Source organism: Papaver somniferum, chromosome 8, assembly GCF_003573695.1.
Source record: "Papaver somniferum cultivar HN1 chromosome 8, ASM357369v1, whole genome shotgun sequence".
NCBI classification, from domain to species: Eukaryota; Viridiplantae; Streptophyta; class Magnoliopsida; order Ranunculales; family Papaveraceae; genus Papaver; species Papaver somniferum.
The window spans coordinates 175,179,988-175,190,158 of NC_039365.1; the positions used below are offsets into that span (position 1 = coordinate 175,179,988).

At 39.2% G+C, this 10,171-nt stretch overlaps 2 protein-coding genes across 2 annotated transcripts; both read right to left on the bottom strand.

Moving 5' to 3' along the window:
• Positions 1-292: 292 nt before the first annotated feature.
• Positions 293-4,436, bottom strand: LOC113304030 (chaperone protein ClpB1-like). The gene is made up of 6 exons (XM_026553133.1): positions 3,018-4,436; positions 2,500-2,681; positions 1,749-2,371; positions 1,358-1,637; positions 1,070-1,267; positions 293-798 (listed from the first exon to the last, which is right to left on the bottom strand). The coding sequence occupies exons 1-6, from the start codon at positions 4,183-4,185 to the stop codon at positions 499-501; spliced, it is 2,751 nt and encodes a 916-aa protein (XP_026408918.1). The 5' UTR covers positions 4,186-4,436; the 3' UTR covers positions 293-498.
• Positions 4,437-5,410: 974 nt separating this feature from the next.
• On the bottom strand, positions 5,411-6,965 carry LOC113306496. Its single transcript, XM_026555426.1, has 4 exons — positions 6,381-6,965; positions 5,934-6,290; positions 5,640-5,822; positions 5,411-5,416 (listed from the first exon to the last, which is right to left on the bottom strand). The coding sequence occupies exons 1-4, from the start codon at positions 6,963-6,965 to the stop codon at positions 5,411-5,413; spliced, it is 1,131 nt and encodes a 376-aa protein (XP_026411211.1).
• Between the last annotated feature and the right edge of the window lie 3,206 nt (positions 6,966-10,171).

Sequence of the window (10,171 nt, forward strand, 5' to 3'; positions counted from 1 at the left end):
CATAGTGTTATGATTTCTTCATCTCTTTTCTCTACAGGAAGAGATGAATCCACAGGGAGTCTACAGGAAAAGATGAGAGAGATGAGAAGAGAGTGGGGAAGTTGATTTTCCTTTTCTTCAACACTTTTTTCTGCTGATTTTTAAGAGAGCTGTGTAATAGTAGAACTTCCGGACTACACAAAACCAAAACCACAGCCTCAGAGATAAAATGTGTCAGAAACCGTCTATTGACAAGTCAACTCTTTTGCACTTTCATCTACAAGTCTTTAACAAGCGGATGCAACAAAAATTGTTAACCAGAAAGGAAATTAAATTGGCAAGTGGTAATAACTTGAAAACAAATCTGATACACTTCAAACAAATTTCCGGCTCTTTAACAAAACATCAACAGTTGTTAACCAAACACAGATTCTTACAACTCGTATCAAAGAAAATTTGTCGCGACTATCATAGTAGGAAACCAGCCTCATGTGTTACAGAGGCCTTCACAAAAGAAACTTAATCCTCCATCTCCTCATCTTCATCGACCTCTGCTATCTTCATCCTCTTCACAGCCTGAGAGGCCACATCATTCTTCACACCATTTGGGATCTCGATCAGTATATCAGACTTCTCTCCAGTGCTGGCATTCACCAGTCCACCATTCTTCTCCACTCGATAGGTAAGTTCACTTCCATCTATACTTGCATCAATATACACAGTAGAGTTCTCGTCAATCTCCTCTTTAATAAGCATCTTTGACAACTCTGTCACCACCTTTTTCTCTAGCCACCTCCTGATTGGCCTAGCGCCGTAAACCTGTCAAGGGAATTTAAAACAGATTGTAAGCAATTGTAATTGTAAGCACGGGTGTATACCAGCAATAACTTCTTCTTTTCCTTAATCACAGTCTTATAACCCAAACCTACTTCACATTCACCGATACACCGGGACCATAGATTGTTTGCAAAAACTAAGTTGGAAATTGGAAAAACAATGATATCAGGACCATAAGAAAAATCAGGTGGAAGAAACAAATTTTTGATGTGTGCCTAAACAAAAGAGCACAGTTACTGTATATATCACATACCGGATCGTAGCTTTCAGTCAGTACAATATCCAATGCAGAATCTGACACAGCTAGTGCAATTCCCCTCTCAGCCAAGCGAGAAGCCACGTCCCTCATCTGGAATCTGGCCACTTTCCTCAATTGATCATGAGAAAGAGGGTCAAACACGACAATTTCATCAAGTCGATTAAGCAACTCGGGCCTGAAGTGCTTTTTCACCTGCAGACACCAATAGGAAACTGTGTATCAGTGACGAGTTCCAAAATCACAACAAAAAGGAAGTGGCGCAATGGTGTGTATCGTTCCTACCTCTTGCATCACTCTCTCTCTTGCAGTCTCCATTGTACATTTTCCCATGAGTCCAGCTAGTAGGTGTTCAGCTCCAAGGTTTGAAGTCATGATGATAACAGAGTTGTTGAAGTCAACTGTGCGTCCTTGGCCATCAGTCAGTCTACCATCATCAAGAACTTGGAGGAGGGTGTTGAAAACTGAAGTATGAGCCTTCTCAACTTCATCAAACAATATGACACTGTAAGGTCTCCTCCTTACAGCTTCTGTAAGCTGTCCACCTTCTTCATGGCCCACGTATCTGAAATACAACACACACGAATGAGCAACTGGCTCAGCAATAACAGTTCAAAAGTAGACGTGAGAACAAAATGAAAGTTAAATGTAATAGAAACAGTTGCTTGCAACTTACCCAGGAGGAGCTCCAATCAACCGAGACACCGAGTGTTGTTCCATGTATTCGGACATATCTATCCGGATAAGAAGGTTTTCATCATCAAAGAGCTGTTCAGCAAGGGCTTTCGCTAGCTCAGTCTTACCAACACCAGTTGGTCCCAGGAAGAGGAATGACCCTGTCGGTTGTTGTGGTCGACCCAGGCCAGCCCTAGACCTCAAAATAGCCTCCGCCACTGCGGATACTGCTTGATCTTGCCCAACTACCCTCTTGTGCAACCTCTCACCAAGCCCAATCAATCTTTCTTTTTCATTCTGCCCGAGTCTAGTAACTGGAATACCAGTCCAACGGCTAACTACTTCTGCAATTTGTTCAGGTCCTACTGCCTCCGTAAGCATCGAGTTTTCACCAATGCTCCCTTCAAGTTTGGCTAAACCAACTTCAATCTCTTGAAGAGCCCCGTACTGCAAGTCTGCAGCTCTTACAAGATCCCCTTTATTTTTAGCTACTTCAACCGCAACTGTTAGCTCCTCTCTTTTCTGTTTAAGTCTTCGAATTTCATCGATTAAAGCTTTCTCTTTCTTGTACCTCATCAAGAGTGGCTGGACGGTATCCCTCAAATCATCCAACTCCTTTCGAACCTAAAGAACAGGAGCAATACAACACTTCAGAGAATAGAATAACATACTACAGCTACTCAGAACCACACAGACAACAAGAGATGCACAAGTGACCTCAATGGAAAATAACAGGCATATTTGATATTTACCTCGACCAAACGAGCCTTGCTTGCTTTGTCTTTTTCTTTCTCAAGAGCATGAAGTTCAATTTCTACTTGAATTCGCTTTCTCTCAAGATTATCTATCTCCTCAGGTTGACTATCAAGCTGAACTCTTACATTTGCACATGCTTCGTCAACCAAATCAATTGCCTTGTCAGGTAGACGACGCCCTACAGAGACATCAAAAATCAAACATTTTCCATTCAGTACACAAACCAACTAGAATATTGCAGCTAGTCACGACAATAAGCAACACTAAACAGCAGGATAACATTTACTAATCTGCACATCTCGCGATATATAGCTTCTAAGGAACAACTCTCAAGCACCAAAAGATCTAGTAGTAGTTCATGCTACTGATGATATATCTACAATTCAACACTAGATTCCACACATGCTGGGGTTAGCAGTATAATCCTAGTCTATAATCTAATACTTCTATAACCTAAACACAAATCAACATAACAGATACCATTTGTATGATAAAGTGAAAGCAAGAGACATACCAGTAATATACCGACTGGACAGCTGAGCAGCGACCACAAGAGCACGGTCCTGTATCCTTACACCATGATGTCCTTCATATTTATCTTTCAATCCTCTCAAGATACTAACAGTATCTGGAATACTAGGCTCAGCAACATAAACTTGCTGAAACCTTCTTTCAAAAGCAGCATCCTTCTCCACATATTTCCTATACTCTTCAAGTGTAGTTGCACCGATACATCTCAACTGACCTCTAGCAAGCATTGGCTTAAACAAATTAGCAGCATCCATTGATCCTTCAGTTTTACCAGCACCAAGCACAGTATGTATCTCATCAATAAACAATATCACCTTCCCTTGTGCTTCTTCAACTTCTTTTAACACAGCCTTCAATCTCTCTTCAAATTCTCCTCTATACTTAGCTCCAGCAACTAAAGCACCCATATCCAATGCAATCAACCTCACATCAGATAAATTACTGGGAACATCTCCTCTAACAATTCTCTGTGCTAATCCCTCAACAACAGCCGTTTTCCCAACACCAGGCTCACCGATCAACACCGGATTATTCTTCGTCCTCCTCGATAAAATCCTTATAACTCTCCGAATCTCTTCATCACGGCCGATAACCGGATCAAGCTTCCCAACCTCCTCAACCAAATCACGACCATAAGTCTTCAATGCTTGAAAATTAGTATCACCAGATGCACTCTCCACCTTCTTATCACCTTTCGCACCTCTCAATTTCTCAATCTCTGCTTTCACTTTTGACACAATAACACCAGTTTCCTTCAACACATCACCAATCTCAGAATCCTCCAGGAGTCCCAGAATCAACGAATCAACGGCTAAATAAGTATCACCTTTCGATTTCTGTGCAGATTGAGCTCGTCTTATCACCTTAATCAAAGACGTACTCGCTGGAATATGATCTGGTGGTGGTGTTTGAGATGGTAATTTCTTCAGAAATCTTTTCACAACCCTTTCGAATGATTTAGCAGCTTCTTCTCCTTCTTGATCAGCGGCATTGATGATTGATTGACGGAGAATACCATTGTTATCAGAGATCAATGCATGTGCAAGATGAATCGGTGTAATCTGTACATGACCTGCTTCTGATGCTAGTTCTTGCGCTCCTGCAAGAACTTCGTTGGTTTTCATGGTGAATTTATCTGGATTCATACTCATTTTTCTTTAAAATTCTAGGGTTTGTACCTTCAAATTTTGTGATGAAACTGAAATGAAGAACGAAATTTCAAATTGAATTGAAGATTTTGTTTTGTTGATTTTGCTGTTTCTGTGATTGTTTGATTTTGATTAGAATTGAGTTCTGGGTGGTTAGGGTTTTCTTCATTATATAGGAGGAAATGAGTAACCGATGGGGCATGGGTTATGGAGGAGGTGGGGGAGGAGGCGGAGGAGGAGGAGTCTAGAAGAGTGATGAAATGGCTAGAACCTACTGGAGAATTCTGGTGGTTAAGTATCACAAGTGTTAAAAGTAACGCCTCCACGTGCTACGCTGTCGTTCAATTTGCTTTTCTTTTCTTTTTTTTATGTTGTAACAAAATGATATAGCTGGGCCACTTTCCCAACTCTTTTTTTTAATAGATAAAACAGGGCTCACCCTGTTAGATACATGCCTAAAAGTCTACAATCAGACATATTACACATACTTTCCAAAAGAGGAGAAACTGCACTTTCATCCCAGTAGTTACATATTTGTTACGTTAAACACATTTTTATTAATCTAACCGGATAGAAGTTTTCCAAAAGAGGGATTATACTTATAGAGTTTACCCCTTTAATACATAGATTGTTTGTACCGTTGCCTGCATGCAACCTTTGTGATAAGTTTTTCGCTGTAATCAGCTTGTTTCTTATAGCTTCCATGACTTTCTCATTGTCACTCTCCAATTGAACTTCAGGATGGTTGAGTTGATGTAACCATTGGATCGTCGTAGAAGCTGCCTCCTCCTCTACATCTTTTCCTGATATTCCTGATATGTAGTTGCACCTTGCTCCAAGATATCCTCCTGCATTATTTGATACCATTAGTGCCAGGCCACCATTAAGGTTATTTCTACTTAAAACATAAGACAAAGAAACCTTTATTGTAGTCCACTCTATTTTACTAGGTTTTGATCTTATTACTATTAAAAGAACTTCTTCATGTTTCTTTACTCTTATCGACTTCCTAATTCTACTTATTAGGCAAGTTATGTTGTTCCCTGTTCTCATATAATCTAGTTTTATTTCCCTAAACACTAAATCACATCTTGCTTTCCAAATCTCCCATAGCACACAGGTCAATATTTCAGGCCATTGAAGTTTCCCCTCCTGATTTCTATATATGCTATCGAACTAGTTAGCCAATAATGAAAGTTATCATAATCATTTATCCACATGCTAGCATTCAGCCCTAAAAACATTAAAAACAGAAATGGAAAAATCACAGTTCATAAATAGATGAGTTAGAGTTTCTTCCTGCTTCCCAACATGGGGCATGTCTTGTTTATGTAACTTAGAATCCTTCATATTTTCTCATTCAGAGGTAGAATGGAGTGGGCACACTTCCAAATAAAAGTATTTATCTTAGGAGGTATGTTCATATCCCATATCATTCTCCAAAACTTTCTTTGTACCCTGTTTTCTGTGTGGCCTTTCCTAACCATCTTCCCATATAGTGACTTTGTTGTGAACTTCCCGTTCTTTTCCAGCTTCCATACTACTTCATCCTCCATATCCTCTTTGATCTCAATCTTCATGACAATACTCACAATTCTGTCCTCTAGGTATTGATGTAGCTTGTTGATATTCCAAGTCCACTTCTCCACATTGCAATTCATTAGCTCATACAAATGAGTTATTCTTGAGATTTGATTACTTGGTTCTATTAACAACTCCTCTTGACCTAGGTATCATTTGTCCATCCAAACTTTAATTGTAACCCCATTACCAACTACCCATTCCACATTTTCAGCTATTCTTTCCACTTCTCTATTGAGGTTTTTCCAGACCCACGAAGCTTTTGGTGAGCAAACATTTGACTTGTCTAGGATATTTGTTTCCGGGTAATACTTATGCTTATAAATTTGCGCCCATAGAGAGTCAGGATCCTTGAGCAACCTCCAGTTCACCTTTGCAAGCATAGCAGCATTAAACAAACGATTATTCACAAAACCCATTCCTCCCATATGGGCTTGCACACACCAGCAATCCACGCCTTGGGATAAACACCTTTTTTTTCCATTTTCATCTTTCCCCCAAAAGAAATCTCTCTGCAACTGATCTATCTTGTTAATTATAGCAATTGGAACTTTAAAGCAATTCATTTTGATATAAAGCCACAGTGTTAGAAGAAGCATGTATTAAAACAGATTTACCAGCAGTAGAGACTGTTTTGCATTTCCAATCCTAAGCTTAGCTTCCACCCTTTCAATAATTTTTTGAAAGGATTTAACTTTAGAGACATGAGTAAACAAGGGAGACCCTAGATACTTATCATTGAAAGAAATCCTATTTACCCCTAGGATTCTAGTGACATTATCTATTGTGTTCTTATGGGTGTTCGGGCTAAAGAAAATGCCTGATTTTTCCAAATTTATAAGTTGTTCGGAGGATTTGCTAAATTCATTTAAAACATTCAAAATATTTTCAGCCTCAACAAACTTAGCATTGCTAAACACTAACAGGTCATCAGCAAATAACAGATGGGATATTGGTGGGGCATTGCACCCCACCTTTATTCCATGTAAAAGGATGTTATCTTCAGCATTAGAAATGACTCTCGAGAGCAATTCCATGCACAGGATAAATAGATAGGCGGATAGAGGATCCCCCTGTCTTAGCCCTCTCGTGGCGACAAATTGCTCACAGGGCATACCATTTAACAAAACAGCTGCAGAGACAGTACTAATACATTGATGCACAAGATTACACCAAGTATTGCTAAAACCGAGTTTTTCCATAATTTTTTTTAACAAACTCTATTCGACCCTGTCAAAAGCTTTTGACATGTCGATTTTGATCCCCATCAAGAAATCATTTCCACGTTGAGCTCTCATTGTATGAATAAGCTCATGAGCTATGAAAATATTGTCTGATATCTGTCTACCATGGATAAAAGCTGCTTGGTATGGAGATATTATGTGAGGCAAAACACATTTCATCCTATTTGCTAGAATCTTAGACATGACTTTGTAAATGGTATTACTTAAACTGATTGGTGTATAATCACTAGCCGCTTGTGGAAAATCAATCTTAGGGATCAGAGATATGAAAGTAGCATTTATCTCTTTGAGAATGTACCCCGTGGTGAAAAATCTTTTCACCATGTTATACACATCAGTTCTCAGCACCTCCCAGTTCATTTGAAAAAACCTAGGAGTAAAGCCATCAGGTCCTGGGGACTTGTCCGGCTCCATAGAAAAAACAGTATTTTTGACCTCTTCCATGTCTGGGATCCTAGTAAACCGAACATTATCATCTTCAGTAATTTGTTGTTTTATGCAATCCAAGTAACTAGTGTCAGTGACAGGATTAGAATAGAAGCAACAGTTTTAAAATGGCTAGTAATCACAGCCGACACTCCTTCACTCCCCTCTACCCAGTTCCCATTACTATCCTTTATAGTCTCAATTTTATTTCTTCTATACCTATTTACAGATTTTCTATGAAAGTAGGCCGTATTTTTATCTCCTAGTTTTATATCCTGTTCTCCACTCTTATCTTTCCAAAAAATTTCTTCCACCTTAAACCAATGTTCTACCTCTCCTTCTAGATTTCTTATTGTTTCACTTCTGTTTATGAGTTGTGTGTTATTGGTAGCATTCATGAGAATATTTTTGGCTTTGGACAGGTTGGTTTTGATGTCTCCAAAAGAAGTTCTATTCCATATGTTAATCTTTTTCTTGGTGTAGCTGAGACGCTTGACCAGTTTGTATTGATTGCTTCAATTCACCTGACAATTCCAGTTGTTGTTGATGATCTCCTTGCATTCAGGTTCCTTTAACCAAGTTCCCAAAACTTTAAAAGGTTTTTTTCCAGTGTTTGTTTGTTTTTGGGTGTTGAGCATGATGGGTGAATGATTTGAGCCAACTGGAATTAAATGAGTTAGGATTGCTAGCCTATTCGCGCTTTTCCATTGCGGATTAGCTAGTGCTCTATCCAACCTGACTTCGGTGAGATCTTCATCTTTTCTTTTGTTGGTCCATGTGAAAGGATATCCCACAAATACCAAGTCATGTAGGTTTGAATCATCCAGCAATAACTTGATTCTGTCAGCTTCCGCTCCGTTAAAAGTTCCAGGCCCTTTCTTCTCATATGCACTTAGAGTCAGATTCAAGTCTCCGATTACCAACCATTCACTATTGAGACAGCTTCCATTATGTGCCATGTAACTCCAGAAAACATATTTTTGACTCCACTCAAATTGACCATACACACATGAAATTAGACTTTCCTTATTTGTTGTTGTGTCTGTAACATGTCAGTTAATAACATTTTTGAAATAACATCCCACCCTGAGTTTGATTCCCAACTTCCATGCAACAACCAACCCCCCTGCTGCACCTATAGGATCCACTAAAAATAAATTTCTATATCCCAGATTTCTAATGATTGGGCTAACAAAACTTCTCTCATTTTTAGTTTCAGAAATGAACAAGATATCAGGGTCATTTGCTTTAATCAATTCAGCAAGATAAGTTTGGGTTAAAGGATTCCCAATTCCTTCATAGTTCCAAGCAATAATTTTCAGATTTCTCATATGGTGCATGTAATGGTTGTTATGTACATGGAATTTAAAGCAATGTAACAGGGAATTTCTGATCATGCTACTATCTTTTTCGACACTGTTATTCATGATTTGAAAGAAAAAGGCATCATTAAGATAACACATAATTGGAGTTTTAGGTTTTGGAAAGACAAATACCTGGAGCCCAAAGTTTGTGGTATTTTTGCTAGTTCCATCCATGCGTCCATCATCACCTTCCGTGTTTTCCCCACTGCTAGTAGCATGCCGGATCACCGTGTTACCTCTTGGAAAAGGAGAGTTGTTAACAAAATCAGGATTGATGTCAAAGGATTGGTTCAATGGATTTATGGCTTTGGTTTTTGTGGTTCCAATGTTGAAACTGAGGTCCTGTTGAGAGAAAAGAGTTTGGTTGCCCATAGTATTGATGTTTTTTCTGTTTGGCCTCTTGTGCATATCTTCTTGTTCCTTTGTAGTCTTCTCACTTATCTTCCTCTTTGTTCTCAAATTTTCATTGTCACTCCCTTTTACGATGCTTGATCTTGCCTTTGGTATGTTGTTTTTCCTTCGGTTTGTTTTGTTTCCTGGTTTCATTGTAGTGTTTCCTCTGGTTTCATGTGGGTTTTGTTGGGCTACATCTGGCAATGTGGTAGTGGATGTTGTTGATTGGAAAAACAGAGGTGTGAGTGGTGCTCGATCTAGCAGATCAGTGTAGCTGATTGAATTGAAATTCATCATGTCAGGGAATATATTTGGAGCAATACCTTTGCTAGGAAATTATCCTCTTAGTAACGGGCCTTTGCTAGGCTGATTCATGTCACTAGTTTCTCCCTGCTGGTTGTTTTCAACAATTGCTGCATCTTTTTTCCGTATCTCATTGCCTTTTCTAGGCTCAGTACCGACTATGTCACCGCCTTTGCTAGGCTGACGTGCATATTTTTTCCGTATCTCATTGCCTTTGCTAGGCTCAGTATTGACTATGTCACCACCTTTACTAGGATGATGCGTGACTCTTATGGTCAAACTCTGATTCTCTCTTTGTTGCAGTATCTTGCTAATTCTTAGATCAACGTCATGGCTAGTCTCAGGAATATTTTTTCCCTTTCCTTTGTTCAGTTGAGAGCTAGTTTTCTATGTTACCATCTGATCTCCTGAGTCTTGCATAACAGCATCAACTATTGGTATCGCAGTATTTTTTTCTTGGGACACTGCACCTTCCAATCTCCTCATACTTCCGCTAGTACCTGGGATATCTGCTCCTTTCATTCCCATTGTAGCATTACTTCCCACTCCTCCTTGTTGCCCTCTTTTAGCCAAAGTTCCTCCTTCCACATAGCCTTCTGGATTAATCCACTGTCTTATCCCTTCACATGGTACTTCTGAGTGATCAATGGTATTGCATTTAGTACACAAGTTAGCCGG